The sequence below is a fragment of the Electrophorus electricus genome, chromosome 15 (assembly GCF_013358815.1).
Source record: "Electrophorus electricus isolate fEleEle1 chromosome 15, fEleEle1.pri, whole genome shotgun sequence".
NCBI lineage: Eukaryota > Metazoa > Chordata > Actinopteri > Gymnotiformes > Gymnotidae > Electrophorus > Electrophorus electricus.
The window spans coordinates 12,822,052-12,836,135 of NC_049549.1; the positions used below are offsets into that span (position 1 = coordinate 12,822,052).

Here is a 14,084-nt window from a genome sequence, read left to right on the forward strand (position 1 = left end):
AGCGTTCAGTTCGCACTTAGGGAAAATGTATGCTAGAATGGCGATGTCCTGGCTAGTTTGGAGTGAACAATAACAATAGATTAAAGTCTAAAGAAAGAGGGTTGGAAGTGTGTGAATGTACGTGCGTGCGTGGAGATAAGCAGGTATTCTCGGGGTGCAAAACGAGTTTATTAAGCAGCAGGCTGGCATGGCGAAACCTAGTTTGCAGTGATAAAGGCCACGGACGAGGGAGGAATGAAAGGTTTCATTTCCTGTTTCCAGAAGTTGACATATCACTGCGATCAGAGGCTCTGCTAGGCAGCATGACTGACAGAGGAGAGGGAAATGCCAGAATCAAATACAGGTAAAGAAACCAAACCAAACCATGTCAAATGGAAATGTAAAAGACCCGTGCACACAGACTTTCAACCAAAATAGCTAAGAGGAATGCCTATTTCCTATAACGGAATTTATAAATGTATATGAAACAATATTCACAGAGTATCCTGAGATAAGACTGAAGAACAATAATAGCCATTTCTAAATGAAGCTTAATGTGCTTAAATACCCGTTTTGTCATGGCAGCTGTGAGAATGAGTTTTTTCCCTTTTTATTTATTTTCCACCTTTTTGAGTAAACAATTGCAAAAAAATAAAGAAAAAGAGAAAAATAATTTGGAGCTGAGTCTTCAGATGAAGGCAGATACGCAGAGATAGGGGTGGGGAGATGGGAGCTGGTGGATGTGTACTGCAGTCTTTAATATAGATCCTAAATCCAGATAAGACAGGCAGAAAAACAGGAGGATCCCATCAACAATCCCATCAGCAGGCCCATAGGAAATTACCTCAAGGGAAAGAGAGAGAGGGAGAGACAGGCACGGGGTTATGTTACAGACACCTTGATTTCAATCCTGTTATCATATTACATGCATCTATTGCTGTGCCTTTACTTCAGCACAGAACTTTTGTTTGGATGACTGATTGGTGCCTTCCACAAGCATCCTAAGAGCATAAGGTGTGGCTTGTCATGAGCTTTAGAAGAGGCTTTTTGTACATGTAGCAGATTTGGTGAGTCTCTAGTCACTGACAGTCAGCATAGTATGTATCTTTGTGCACCAGGCGACAGTATTACCTGTTTGTTTTTGTTCAGAGTGCAGATGCAGTGGATGTGAACACTGTTGTTGAACAACACTGAACAAGTGTTGAGAATAATGAGCTAGTTGAAGAGCTTCTCTCAGCACCATATCCACCTTGGCAGGCAAGAACACTCTAGAGCCATGAACACTCTCCTCAAAGTTACACAATCTGAGTTCAACTCAAAGGGTACTTCAGTTCAGCTGGGCTAAATTCAGCAAGTGCTTAACTATGGCTCAGTGGGGACATAGTCCTGCTACATTTATAAAAGACAAGTGCTGCACACTGTACAAGTAGTCAGACAATTACTGTGTCACAAAACAAGAGCAGCTGAAACACAAAACCTGAATGTTATTCAAACTTAGAAAGCTTCTTTAGTTGTCTCATCATAGTGGTCAAACCACCAATAACCAGAATATCCTAGCAGGTTCATTTTCTGAAAGGTTGCCAACACCCAATTCTGATATATAATACAATAGCAGATATATGTTTCTATTGCTGATTTGCCCATTACTTCTGTTGGCAGAATGCGCATTTGAACCTTATTCTGAGAAAATGGTCATGGAAAGGAACAGACTGCAAGCACCCTTTCAGAGAATCATGGGTAGGAGATTGTTGTAATGTGTGGAATCTGCTCCTTGATAAGAGCAGAAACCGCTCATTTGTGAATAAGCATTGCCTAATATGTCTCTGTCACTTTCTCACTTGATAAAACGTCCTCAGAGAGAAGCCAAAGATAAATGGAGTGCTCAAGGCCAAAGTGGAATGAGTAAGGACAATCAGACTCTCAGAAAAAGACAAGAGAGAGCTCAGGGGAAAAGTGAAAGAAACTCCCATTGTATTTAAAATTCACCGAAGTAATTAGGGCAGTTTATCTCCTGCTCATGGTCTAGAATAGCTATCAACAAACTGCAGATAAACCTGATCAGCACTGCATTATTTGCTGGAGGTAATGGCGACACTGATGGATAAAGAATCAGCTAAACACTGCTACCTCTCCCTATAGAGGAGAATTCAGGGGGAGAAGACTCTGAATATTCATTGCTGCAAACAGTAATATCTATCTATTTCTCTAAACCTGCGTATGAAATTCTAATGCACAAATACGCACCTTTACTCTTAGTTATTTATAATATACATCTTCATTATTTGCCTTTTATGTTTGACATCGTGATTCAAGCAGCACAAATAGAACATACTATCTGTAGTCTGTTTTAGGGCCACATTTGAATAGGTTGTCAGTACAATTGTGTGCATATCAATGCAGTCACAGTGAGCATGAAAAATGAAACACATTCATTATTAATACATGTAGCTTTATTTTATTTGTCTAGTAATTCATATATATCTTTATTCTATATGGTTTCTTATAACAGTCTTATAGACATACATAGATCATAGGACAATAGATTTTTTGATAGAGAGCGAACTCTTAAGTGAGGAACAGGAATGAGAGGGGAAGAGGCATCACTAGTTTGTGGTACACACTAAATCACGGTACATATTCATGTCTGCATGCATGCATACACACTGACTGAAAGAACCATGGCTTTTGGCTTCTCTACCCCAACGTATAGTTCACACAAACATACACGCACGCACACACACACACACACACACACACACACACACACACACACAGACACGCACACACACACACAGACACACATGCACACAGACACACTTTGGAAAATTTGACTAACACTCACACTCCCATATTTACCCACTCCAAGAAGTAGACAGGTCATCACAAGACTGGAACACACAAGTAGCGAGACTCACAAAACAAATATGTACATACTTGTACTACTTGTACTTTTAGTCAGAGGGAATTGTCTCCCCTGAAAAATGTCTTGATGGTTAAAGTTGGACCATTTCTAATAAGCACACTAGTATTTGGTTTGTGCTACACTGTTGTTTACATATAATTTGAAAATTAAAGGGTATAAATGAGAATTGGGGAGATTGAGAAACTCAATCTGGTGTTTCAGATCTGAGACACATGGTACACACGTGCATTAAATGTAACCCCACAAAAGGTGCAAAATAAATATTTCGCATAGGTACAGAATGCTGATAACAGTAACGTTACATGTACCTCTCAGGTGCCCCGACCAACGTGAGGTCTAAAAGCACAGCAGTAACACTGTCCAAAATGATGATTCCACAGAGGTGCCTGTTCAACGGATTTGCATGCACACATACACATATGCACACACTCGTTTGCGTGTACACACTCACTCCAACACACACATCACATACACATACACACCTGTGCAACAACCAAACTACATCAGGCACTACTACAATTCTTTTAGGCTTTCTCCCAAAGCTTACTCTTTGAAAAAAAAATACAATCTCTCTCTCCATTTCTGAGGACTTCCAAACCCAAACCATAAATAGCTGTAAAGCTGTATTTGGATATTTCTGTAACAGCAATAATATGATGCAAAATAATTTTTTTGCTTAATCAATCTGTATAAATGTAAAAGTTACCTGACCCTTCAAATGCATATTAAAGGAAAACAGTAAAGTTATTGTCAAATCTACATATTCATTTGTCTTATTATTTGATGAATTAATCAACTAAAAATTCCTTATATCTTGAGAGAGCAAGATATACTATGTAAACTGCACATACATGATTTTTTAGTACTTGCAGTATTTGTGTATGTAATTAATTTACATGAAATAGGTAGAAACCATGCATTCTTAGTTATTATAACTAAATGGTCACAAAAACCAAACAGACATGGTGTGCTCCCAAACTCAAACATTTCATATATGTTTATGGCAGGTATTAACTCACAGTAACAGTGAACACTGCCACATTTATTTATGGTGTGATAGGAAATAAAACAGTGGATTTGCTGGATGCAAAGGCCTAGCCATCATACAGTATGGGCGGAGACACCTTTGGCAGGTCTGGGATATGAAGGCGGGGAGCATGGGCAAACTTCCCACATCTGCAGTTGCACAACATGTCCAGCAGAGGGTCCTGTGAGAGAGTCCCCGTTCACACAGCATTAGTGATGATGACGTCCCTGTGTGGGCCTGGACTCCCCGCCGGCTCAGGGGTGATGCTCTTCAGCAGACGCTGAGGGTAGTGAGTACACACAATGAACACAAGTACAAACATAGAACACACACAGTGAACACAATAAGCTTTAAAATCAAATGGAGACAGGAGAGGTTGGGATTTTAAAAACAAACAAGCAAAAATAATCAGTGGAGAACAGTCTGCAGTAAAATAACTGATGGTTTTTTAATTCATGAGATAATTCCATTCACTAAGAGGTGTTTTGCAATGCCCGCCCTGGCAGAATGTTGTTATATTCAGTATTCACTATTCAGATCCATTCCTCCCATAAAGATCCCACTGCTGTTGGAGCCTTAGATGCTCAGAGTGGTCAGGAGAATTTGAGGGGGGGGATCTGATTCACTGCATGAGGCATGGTATAAAATTCTAACCTCGCTCTCCATTGAGCTACACTATGTCTTCCCTATGAATAAAGACTGGTCAACAAACATCTCAGGTTTTTTACAGAGAAAAAAATTTAATGTTAAAGATTGTCAAACTTCAAGACTTTCCAACTTCTCTGACCTGTTTTGTTGGGTTTTTTTTTTGTAAAATCCTAACGTAGAACACTGTTGGGCAAGGCAGCATCACTCAGCAACTGAAGAAGAAGCAGGAGTAGAAGATTGATGCAGATTGTAAAGCACACTCAGTGATTCTGGGATCAGATGCTGATTATTTAACTATGGATCCTCCATACTCTCACATATGTAACTTTGTCCACATCTTCGTCCAGAGCTGCTACTTCATGACCTCGCTCTGCACTCAGGGCGTCTGTCCTCACTGGCTGGCAAACAACTCTTAACGTACAACGCACACCCAGGCTGACACTCACTCTCAGCGCCCATTGTGTTTGACACAAGCGGAAACGCGCCTCCCACCCTGCCTGACAGCTCCATCAAAGCCTGCCAGACGAAAAGCAGGACAGTGGCAGTGTCTGGATCATACTGACGTCTGTCCTCATGTCTCACACGAGGCTGAGCTGACCAAGACCCACAGGTCAGGTGTGCATCAAGTACGTTTATCTGGGTCTCTTCTTTGTCTCATGTGCATGGCTCGTATATTGTGACAGATGGGATTAGGAGCTGTTGTATCTGGCTCTGTCTTACCTGTTTAAAGGTTCCTTTGGTGGTGAGCAGGTGGTAGACCATGTAGGAAGGCACGCAGATGAAAGAGGAGACACCAATGCAGTAGCCCAGCACAGTGGTCCAGAACGGGTACAGGTAGTCAAACAGTCTTACTTCAGGAGGGAAGGCCAGGAAACTGCCTATGATGAACTGCAACCAAAAAACATGTGAGTATTCATGAATATTAATATGGATACATGAATATTAATGAATGTTTGAGACCAATCAACTAATCATCATTCAAGTTTACATGAGAAGAGGAAGCTTCCTGTTAAGTGTTTAACCTGTTCTATGCAACAGCAAAGTATAGCTTTTTGCATTTCACTCTGCCTGTCCACCATGTTATTTTTCATATCACTCACTAAACCTCATTAGATTTGACCATGATATAGTGTCTAAAGAACAAAGTCAGCTGGTAAAATGAATGTATTTAGGCTGTTTCACTTGGGCTGGGTCACATGATGGAGAGACTGACCAATAGGAAGCAGGGACAGATGGCAACCCAGCACACCCTCCAGAACAGACCAGGGGAGAAGCCAAGCATCAATTGCACATCATTGCAGAAACGTGTCGTGCCTGGACATGCATACCCACAAACAAAGACACGCACACACGCACACACACATGTGCACACACACACACACACACACACACACACACACACACACACACACAGACACACAGACACAAACAGAATGAGGTCATACAAAAGTACAGAGCATGTTTTAAATGGCTCAGTAGGAGCTCCAGCAATTACCATAAAACCAGGAGACAGCGATGACTTCCAGGAAGACTACGGTGATGACGGCTGGGCCTGTTGCATATTCCTCGAACAGCTTCACCACAAACGCCCCTCCCTGCACCAGCATTACATCAGCATTAGCACGGTGGGTGTACATTACACACATAAAATGATGCCTTAAAACTACATTTGCTGTAAGCGCACTGCATTATGAAGGCAATAAAAGTTCAGGCTTTGTCGCATCATTTGTTTTACCGTTAGCTTCTTATTGTTCGTTCAGTGCATGGTACAGTACCAACAGATGCATTGGACTCACATAAGTGAGTGTGGACAGAGCACCCAGGTAGCAGACACACACCAGACCCAGCACAAACCACTCCCTTCTCCGTGTCAGCAGGTGGGGGAACTCATCCAACATGGCAGTGATGACTCCCTCTAGTCCGGCAAACTATGAGAGGAGGGATACGATGAAGCTGTTAGGACCAAGCCCATTACACACAGAAGAAGCTGCGTTAAATGCAACCTCCACACGCACAACCCAATGCGATTCGTCAAGGCCTGCAGGAACAAAGACCAGACCTACTGATAATCTCATTTGTACTTGGTGATGAGCACACACTGTCATTCTCACTATTTACCATAGGAACCATAGCAGAGCATGATAAAGGGACGAGGCATTTAGGAGGGCATGTCACCGACAGCCGAATGACTAGTGGCCCCAGGCCAAGTAGACCCGTAGAATGGAGGCTGGCTGACAGTATCTCACACTCGCTGTGATCAGCTAAACGTCAAAGATAAACCTACCTGTTGTTACGTAAGCTTTTATTATGTTGGGTTCCAACAGCTGTGCTCAATAGTTTGTGTGTGTGTGTGTGTGTGTGTGTGTGTGTGTGTGTGTGTGCACATGTGTGTGTGCGTGTGTGTGTGTGTGTGTGTGTGTGTGTGTGTGTGTGTGTGTGTGTGTGTGTGTGTGTGTGTGTGTGGGAAAGACTGACCGTGCTATCCAGTCCTAGCATGATGATCATGAGGAAAAAGATGATGGCGAAGAACGTGGCAGCTGGCATGTTGGCAATGGCCTCAGCATAGATGATGAACAGCAGACTAGGGCCTGTGAGAAGACACCAGCAAAGAAGCTCACTAGAACACGAAGCACCAACAAACTTTAGTGGTGACTTCTGGATCCCCTTTCAACAAAGCATGCCCTTCAGCATGTTTCATAGGAAAGAAAAGGCAGCTTGATTTCGGAGCAAAACTCAAACACGTTAGTGGACTGTGTCTGTATAGATGAGATGGTGGTATGGGGACTGCACATAGCTGCTTTCTCACCAGCATCCTTTGCCACTGTCTCCACCCCTTGCTGCCGCATCTCGGCCATGTAGCCCAGCACGGTGAAGATCACAAAGCCTGACATGAAGCTAGTGAGACAGTTCACCGAGCTCGTGACCAGTGCATCTCTGAGAAACCAGAGATCAAATGGCAAAGGGACAGCATAAATAATATGACATTTCCAAATATAGATTCAGCCTAAGCTTGTGAATATGGTGTTAACTAAAAGATTTTAGTGCCTAAATAGCATTCAATCTCAATTATTTTAAACCCAATTAATGTTTGTACTGAAATATCAACTGAAGGGCAGATGTAGTCCAAGCCCAACAGTAGCTTTGCATGTTTAGAAATTGTAATTTTATAGGCATTGTACTTATAGCAGTTGTTGTGAAATGGATTGTAGCTGGCAAAGGCCAGGAGAACACCAAAGCCTGGGCCCAGCGAGAAAAAGATCTGGGCTGCTGCATCGATCCAAACCTAAATCATAAACAGGTGGAGAGAAATTCAGTTAACAATGACTTGGCAAACTGATGGAGAATAGTTCATTTGGTGTGTAAAAGAAGAAAGTAACATAAACCATACCACCTCAGCACACAGAAAAGTTTTATGAAGCAGTGTTCTGTTGTTGTTGTTGTTGTTTTTGTTGTTGTTGTTGTTGTTTTCTAACCGTGGTGCTCAAGAGCTTCTCCCAGTTAGGCTGTAGATAGAAGACCACTCCCCTCCATGCTCCAGGCAGGGTGGCCCCTCGCACCAACAGGATCAGCAGCACCAGGTATGGGAAGGTGGCTGTCACCCACACTACCTACCAGAGGCAAGCACATTAAAAGAAGCTTCTAAGAGTAGTTGCTATCTTGTAATTAGTTCATGGTCCTCCAATTAAGGTCTAGGCGATTCGTGCACACACACATACACATTTACACACATGACACACACAGAGCTCTCTTTCTTTTCACCTTGCCAGATGTCTTAACGCCCTTCCAAATACTGAAGTAGACGATGGTGAAGATGAAGAGTAGACAAAGGGCCAGCTGCCAGCTCACCGCACCCAGCTGGTGAAGACCTGGGGACAGGTGCACCTGCAACACCTGGCGTCTGAGAGAGAGAGAGAGAGAGAGAGAGAGAGAGAGTGTTAATAAGTATTGAAAGGTAATAAGGTTCAAATGGAAGCTTTGCAGACAAGATCTGCAGTTGTGAGGGAACAAAAGATTAACACTGTAGCATATCACGGTTTTCTCATAAAGTAGAAGAAAAAAGGTGACATTGGCGTGCTAAAAGACAATGTGATTCGGAGTGCTAAAAAAGAGGTAATCAGTGAGGACTTAAAATCACACGGCAGACATTCAGATGAACAAAACCAGATAAACTTCTTAAAAAAAGAGGAAATTCCAAGAGCAGACAGCACAAGAAGGGCTCATTGGGCATTTAAATGACTAAACCCCAGCAAAGCTTGCAGATCTTCCATATAACAACAGAAAAGATCACTAATCAGTCAAAACCTGTTCAGTGTCCATACACAAGGGGCTTGATGGTGGTCAAACCTCTCTCCAATGATCTCATCCATATATTTTCTCCTGACCCATGTGTAAGCATCTTCTCTGGTGACAGTATGGACAGGAGTGCTAAAAAAGGTAAGCCCCCTCACCCTAGTCCTCCTTCCCTGACTCCCTGGCTCCCATCCTAGGCACCTTGCACTTACATGCACTTACGTATAGAACTCCTCGGCAGGCGAGATGGACGCATTGGTCCAAGAGACGTTGAGGTCTGTGGACAGGTAGCGTGTACAGTTGGCTGTGTTCCAGGCATTGTTGCACATGGTCCAGGGCAGTGGTGAGTGGAACGAGGACAGGAGGTAATACAGGGCCCAGGCCATGATGGTGTTGTAGTAGAAGGCGATGTACAATGCAATGATACAAATGGCGAAGCCAATGCCTACAAAGGAGAGACAGAGTAAAGTTCTTTGTGTTTCTCTTGCACAGCTCACCCAACTGCAAGTGCCTGCCATTTCAGAGGGAGACTGCCAATGGCATTTAGGGTAAGTTCCATTTTCATAAAACCAAGCTCCTCAGCAGCTGGCATTTTGAGAGGGAAATGTGACAATTTCCATAACAGAGAGTCCCACTTATGTCAGCTATCAACAAAGCAGCACATCATTCACTGGGAACGAGTTTGGGATGAGGCCGTGAGAGAGAGAAAGATAGAGAGAGAGAGTGCAATCAGTCCCACCACCCCATGCCCCTTATGTGCGGTGCAGGCGGTTGTGGAGGGTCGACTGCGGCAGGTGAATATGGGAATGCAGGCCGGCCGACACTTGACAGAGCCGCCTTACCTTTGAAGATGGGGCACACATACTTCCAGATGGAGATACATCCATTGCGGTGGAACTGGCCCAGTGCCAGCTCCATGTAGAACAGCGGCACCCCTCCAAATACAGCCATCAGCAGGTAGGGCAGCAGGAATGCCCCTGGAAGAACACAGGGAGAAGTGTGAGATTAAGGGCCATGGCCTCAGGTTTCAAACAAAGAGAAACGTTTGCATCTACTTTCACTCCAGCTTTCATCACATTCATTCTTTATCTTGGCATCAACATAGTGTGTGTATATATATATATATATATATATATATATATATATATATATATATATATATATATATATATATATATATATATATATATAATATGCAAGTGTATACACACATGAATGTCTCACAGTGCCAAAGCAAAGAGTAATGGTGAAAGGCGGCACCAGTTCAGACAAGCCCCTGTCTCTGATTAGAGCTTTATTTGTGTCCTTTTGACATGAGTGCAAAGATAGCAGTTGATTGAGTAGCTGCAAGCCAGGTTATTAAACAATAAGAGAGATTGAAGTCCCTCTCACGAAAGCCACAATTAATAGTGCTGGTAGTAGCGAGTGTGTCCCAGGCTTCTCTATCTCTCTTGCCCCCCTTGCATGGTGAAACAGGAAATTACAAAGATTTTATTATTTCACATTCAAAGGGAAGAGTCTAAAGCCTGTTTGGAGTGAGGAGGAGAACTGTGGAGTACAGAGAGAAGAGAAAACATCGGAGTACCCTATAAAAACACTTTGTCTGTTTGTTCTTTTTAAGCACACAGTATCTAATTGATCACCTATCAAAAAAAGAAAAATAAATCTTTCTGACAAGCTCTCGGGACCATTAAGTTGTTGTGTTCTCTTTGTTCTTCGCCTTTTCTGTTAGTTAAGTTCTATGTTACAGATGAAATCATAACATTGTTCAAGCACTGCCTGAGCTTTTTGGTTCTAATGCCACACTGCTTAGTATCTGATGCCAATGGAAAGGCAGGTGCTCCCCCTCCCCAGAACCTCACCTCCTCCATTCTGATAGCAGATGTATGGGAAGCGCCACACGTTGCCCAGGTCCACTGCATACCCGATTACTGAGAGGAGGAAATCCATCTTCTTGCTCCAGGTCTCCCTAGGTGGATCCAGACTAGTCTGCTGGACTATCAGCATCCTGAAGTTTGTGGGGCCACTGACCCTTTCTGTCCCGGTCCCCGCACCGTCCCTGGGGCTCTGAGGGGATGTGCTCGGGTAGCCATTGGAAACTTGCCCAGGCCCTGAGCTCCCTTTCTGCCCCTTGTCTGCACTGCTGCCGGCAACTAGCCTGCCGTTCTCCTGTGGCTCCTCTTCTTTGTCCTGGTTCTGGTCCTCTCGGTTCTTCATCATTGGCTGTTTCATCTCCATGGTGAAGGGTGAGGGTTAGGGGTGAGATGCGGGCTGTGACAGAGGTCCTCTGATAATAACCGATATGGCGCCCATGGGGGGACGCAGACTCTGCAAGCGGAGGATGGTTCCTCACTAGGGTCAGGAGAGAGAGCTGTGCTGGTGATGACCCTCGGCCCACGTTAACAAGTTCAGGTAGAATAATAGCTGGAGCCCAGCTGCAGAAGAAAAGAAGAATTTTAGAGGACGATGCAACAATGTTATACATTTGGATTCTGCTTTTACATGAGTTCACCTTGATCACGTGGGAAACAGTCCAAATATTATGTTTACGTATTATTTCACTGTTATGAGTCCAAACCAATTAGATATAAGAAGAGCCATGCTGGAGCAGACCGTACAACATAGGGTTAAAAACTGTACATCTCTGAGTGAAACGTATGCAGGCTCCAGCAAAATTATGTCTTTGGGCGCTGCCCAAACGCATTTATTTATTTTATTCTTCCTTGAAATTGTTGTTGCTGAAATTACAACGCAACACATCGCGTTTCCCGAGGTTTGCTCTTGTATGCAACGTTAACGCAAACTCGACCTAAAGAACATACGACCAAAATAAAAACAACCCAAAAAACAAACAAACAAAAAAAAACAGCACAAGATTAAAGAATGCAACACAAAAAGTTAGGGAATATGAACAAAAGTGACTGCTGTTGTTGTATTTGTTATGTCTAAATAAACTTGCCATCAGCGCGTTTCCCGCTACTTACACTGAATTAAAAATAAAAGTCATTTATCTGGTGGAATAAACGAAACTGTGAAGTTAGTTACCTTTCAACACTGAAAGTGGTCTACAGGCGCTATGAAAATAGAAATATACCTACATTTTTACGTTATTAACGATAAGGTTTAATTTTAAATTATAGAATCAGTCGAAACGTGTCCCACTACTGTACATTTTCCAGACCAAGAAGAGAGCAGTGAAGGGAGTTTGAGATTGTAAGATTAATTGTTTTGAAAAGGGGATTACAGTCGTTTCGCAGTATTTCATCTTTTTTGCATCTTTGACGGAAGAGGCCTTTAGTCAAAGTACCCCAATGCTATTATCTGTACTTCACAAATTAAAATATGTTGCGCACTTCTCTCAAAAACATTAGTAACAGACATTACGCGTTCGTTTGATAACCTGAGGTTCCAGTTTAAGTTGGTAGCTTTTCAATGTTCTCTTCTCCCATAAATGTTTATCATGTATTCCTAGGCATTCATTTAATTCTACCAAAACCACGTCTTTTAAATCTTTGTGACCATGTTCAACAAGGTGTTTGCGCTATTGCATGCCAGTACGTTCTAATGCTATGCATGTTCATCACAGCTGAATTCAAAAAAAATAAAACCTCACACTTCAGAATTAGTTTTGTCTTTGTATTATATTGTGTTCTGATGTTACTACGTTGGAGGTTTTGGGGTTCAGAACATTTGTGCAAGAGTGCCGTTTAAATAACCAGACAAAGAAATGAAAGCTAAAATAATTAAATCTTCTTTGAAAACAAATATAAAGTACCTGAAGAATAAATTTATAGGCATATATATATATATATATATATATATATATATATATATATATATATATATGCCTATAAATTTATTGCCTATATATATATAGGCATTAGTCTCTCAGCTGAATCACTGGTAAGTGGAGTGAAAACAGGAAAAAAGCTTTTTATTTGAGTCTTGTTCTCCAACACAATACCCAAACAATCTCATATGAAGAGATTTTAGACATAATCTTGCACTTTAGGGTTTCTAGTATTTATTCTTCCAATAAAATAACAATTACAACAATTTAAAATGAAACAAACCAAACTAGTTCTAATTTCAAGCATAGACAAAATTTTCAACTGGTTTCCAGTAGAGAATTCTGGAAAAAAATCAAAACAAAACAAAACAAAAACCCACGCATCTCAGTTTAACTTTCACTGGGAAATACCACACAGACAGTGCAGGAATATAAATAAACCATTAAAGTAAAGAAACATGCAATTGGACTTGCTGTAGATATACAGACAGCTACTAACTATCTTTTGTTCTACTCTTATTTTTTTTTTAAATGCTGAAGTAACAATGGCTACAGCAGTCTCCAAATAATCAAATGATGTAATCAGTGCCATATGTTGGAGAGTGTTTCTCTCTATTATAATCTAAAGATTTCTTGGGGTAGTCTGCATCATCAACCTGAGAGCAAACAGCAGCAAGAGCACACACAATTTTAAAAATCTGATCAATTCCCAAAAAAAAGCCACCATTCTGACATGTATGGTAGCTTTGAAAAAGTTCCCAGAAACAAACATGTCAGCAAACAATTTCAGCTCACAGAGAATGTCAAGATGTATTCCACAACACATAAGGACACATGCATGCACACATTATACACACACACACACACACACACACACACACACACACACACACACACACACACACACACACACACACAGTGAAAAAGAAAAAGAAAGAAAAAAAGAAACCTGTTGCTCAGTTTTCCCAAAGCCTGATCAGACACAGCATGCGCAGTGTGACCCTACCGTGTGGCTGTAGAGCAGGTCTGTGGGGGTCTGCGCTGGGGTGGTGCACACTGTCCCTCGAAGCTAGTGTGTAGGACACACCTCCCCTACACCACTGCTTGCTCTCTCTCTTTTTCCTACACACACACCCACACACTCCCTGCCTGCCTTACTGAGCCCATATTTGTGTTTCTGGTTTCAGTCTTGTTGTGTAAATGCACCAGTGTGGATCCTGATGATGTACTATGGACTCTCTTTTACTTCCTTTCAATAATTCATTATGTGCAATAAAGTATACACAACCCCTTACACGATTCAGTAACTTCACTTTCCAGGTACATTAGTTACATGTAAAAGGGAAATCGCTTTGATGGGTTTGGTGTGCCAGCAGTCAGTGACATCACAAAAATACAAGATACTTTGTAAAACAGGACATAAAGTT

General features: G+C 42.0%; 1 protein-coding gene across 2 annotated transcripts; it reads right to left on the minus strand.

Moving 5' to 3' along the window:
• Positions 1–2,407: 2,407 nt before the first annotated feature.
• Positions 2,408–13,749, minus strand: slc6a4a (solute carrier family 6 member 4a). 2 transcript variants are annotated; one of them, XM_027005814.2, is made up of 14 exons: positions 13,664–13,749; positions 10,730–11,302; positions 9,710–9,844; positions 9,090–9,312; positions 8,337–8,475; positions 8,051–8,185; positions 7,757–7,860; positions 7,384–7,511; positions 7,053–7,165; positions 6,374–6,505; positions 6,073–6,172; positions 5,791–5,891; positions 5,298–5,465; positions 2,408–4,209 (listed from the first exon to the last, which is right to left on the minus strand). In XM_027005814.2, exons 2-14 carry the CDS (start codon positions 11,103–11,105, stop codon positions 4,129–4,131), a joined length of 1,935 nt encoding a protein of 644 aa, XP_026861615.2. In that variant the 5' UTR covers positions 11,106–11,302; positions 13,664–13,749; the 3' UTR covers positions 2,408–4,128. The 2 variants fall into 2 exon arrangements, with proteins under 2 accessions (XP_026861615.2, XP_026861616.2); XM_027005815.2 differs by having other exon boundaries at positions 13,607–13,688.
• Positions 13,750–14,084: the final 335 nt, after the last annotated feature.

Bases quoted from the DNA above. Each gene is read 5' to 3' on its own strand.
- slc6a4a (XM_027005814.2), bottom strand. From the start codon at position 11,105: ATGGAGATGAAACAGCCAATGATGAAGAACCGAGAGGACCAGAACCAG. The intron at 7,512-7,756 runs GTACAATGCCTA...CTGGTTTCTCAG, and splicing joins TTTCACAACAACTGCTATAA to AGATGCACTGGTCACGAGCT. The intron at 4,210-5,297 runs GTAAGACAGAGC...CACTACCCTCAG, and splicing joins CCAAAGGAACCTTTAAACAG to CGTCTGCTGAAGAGCATCAC.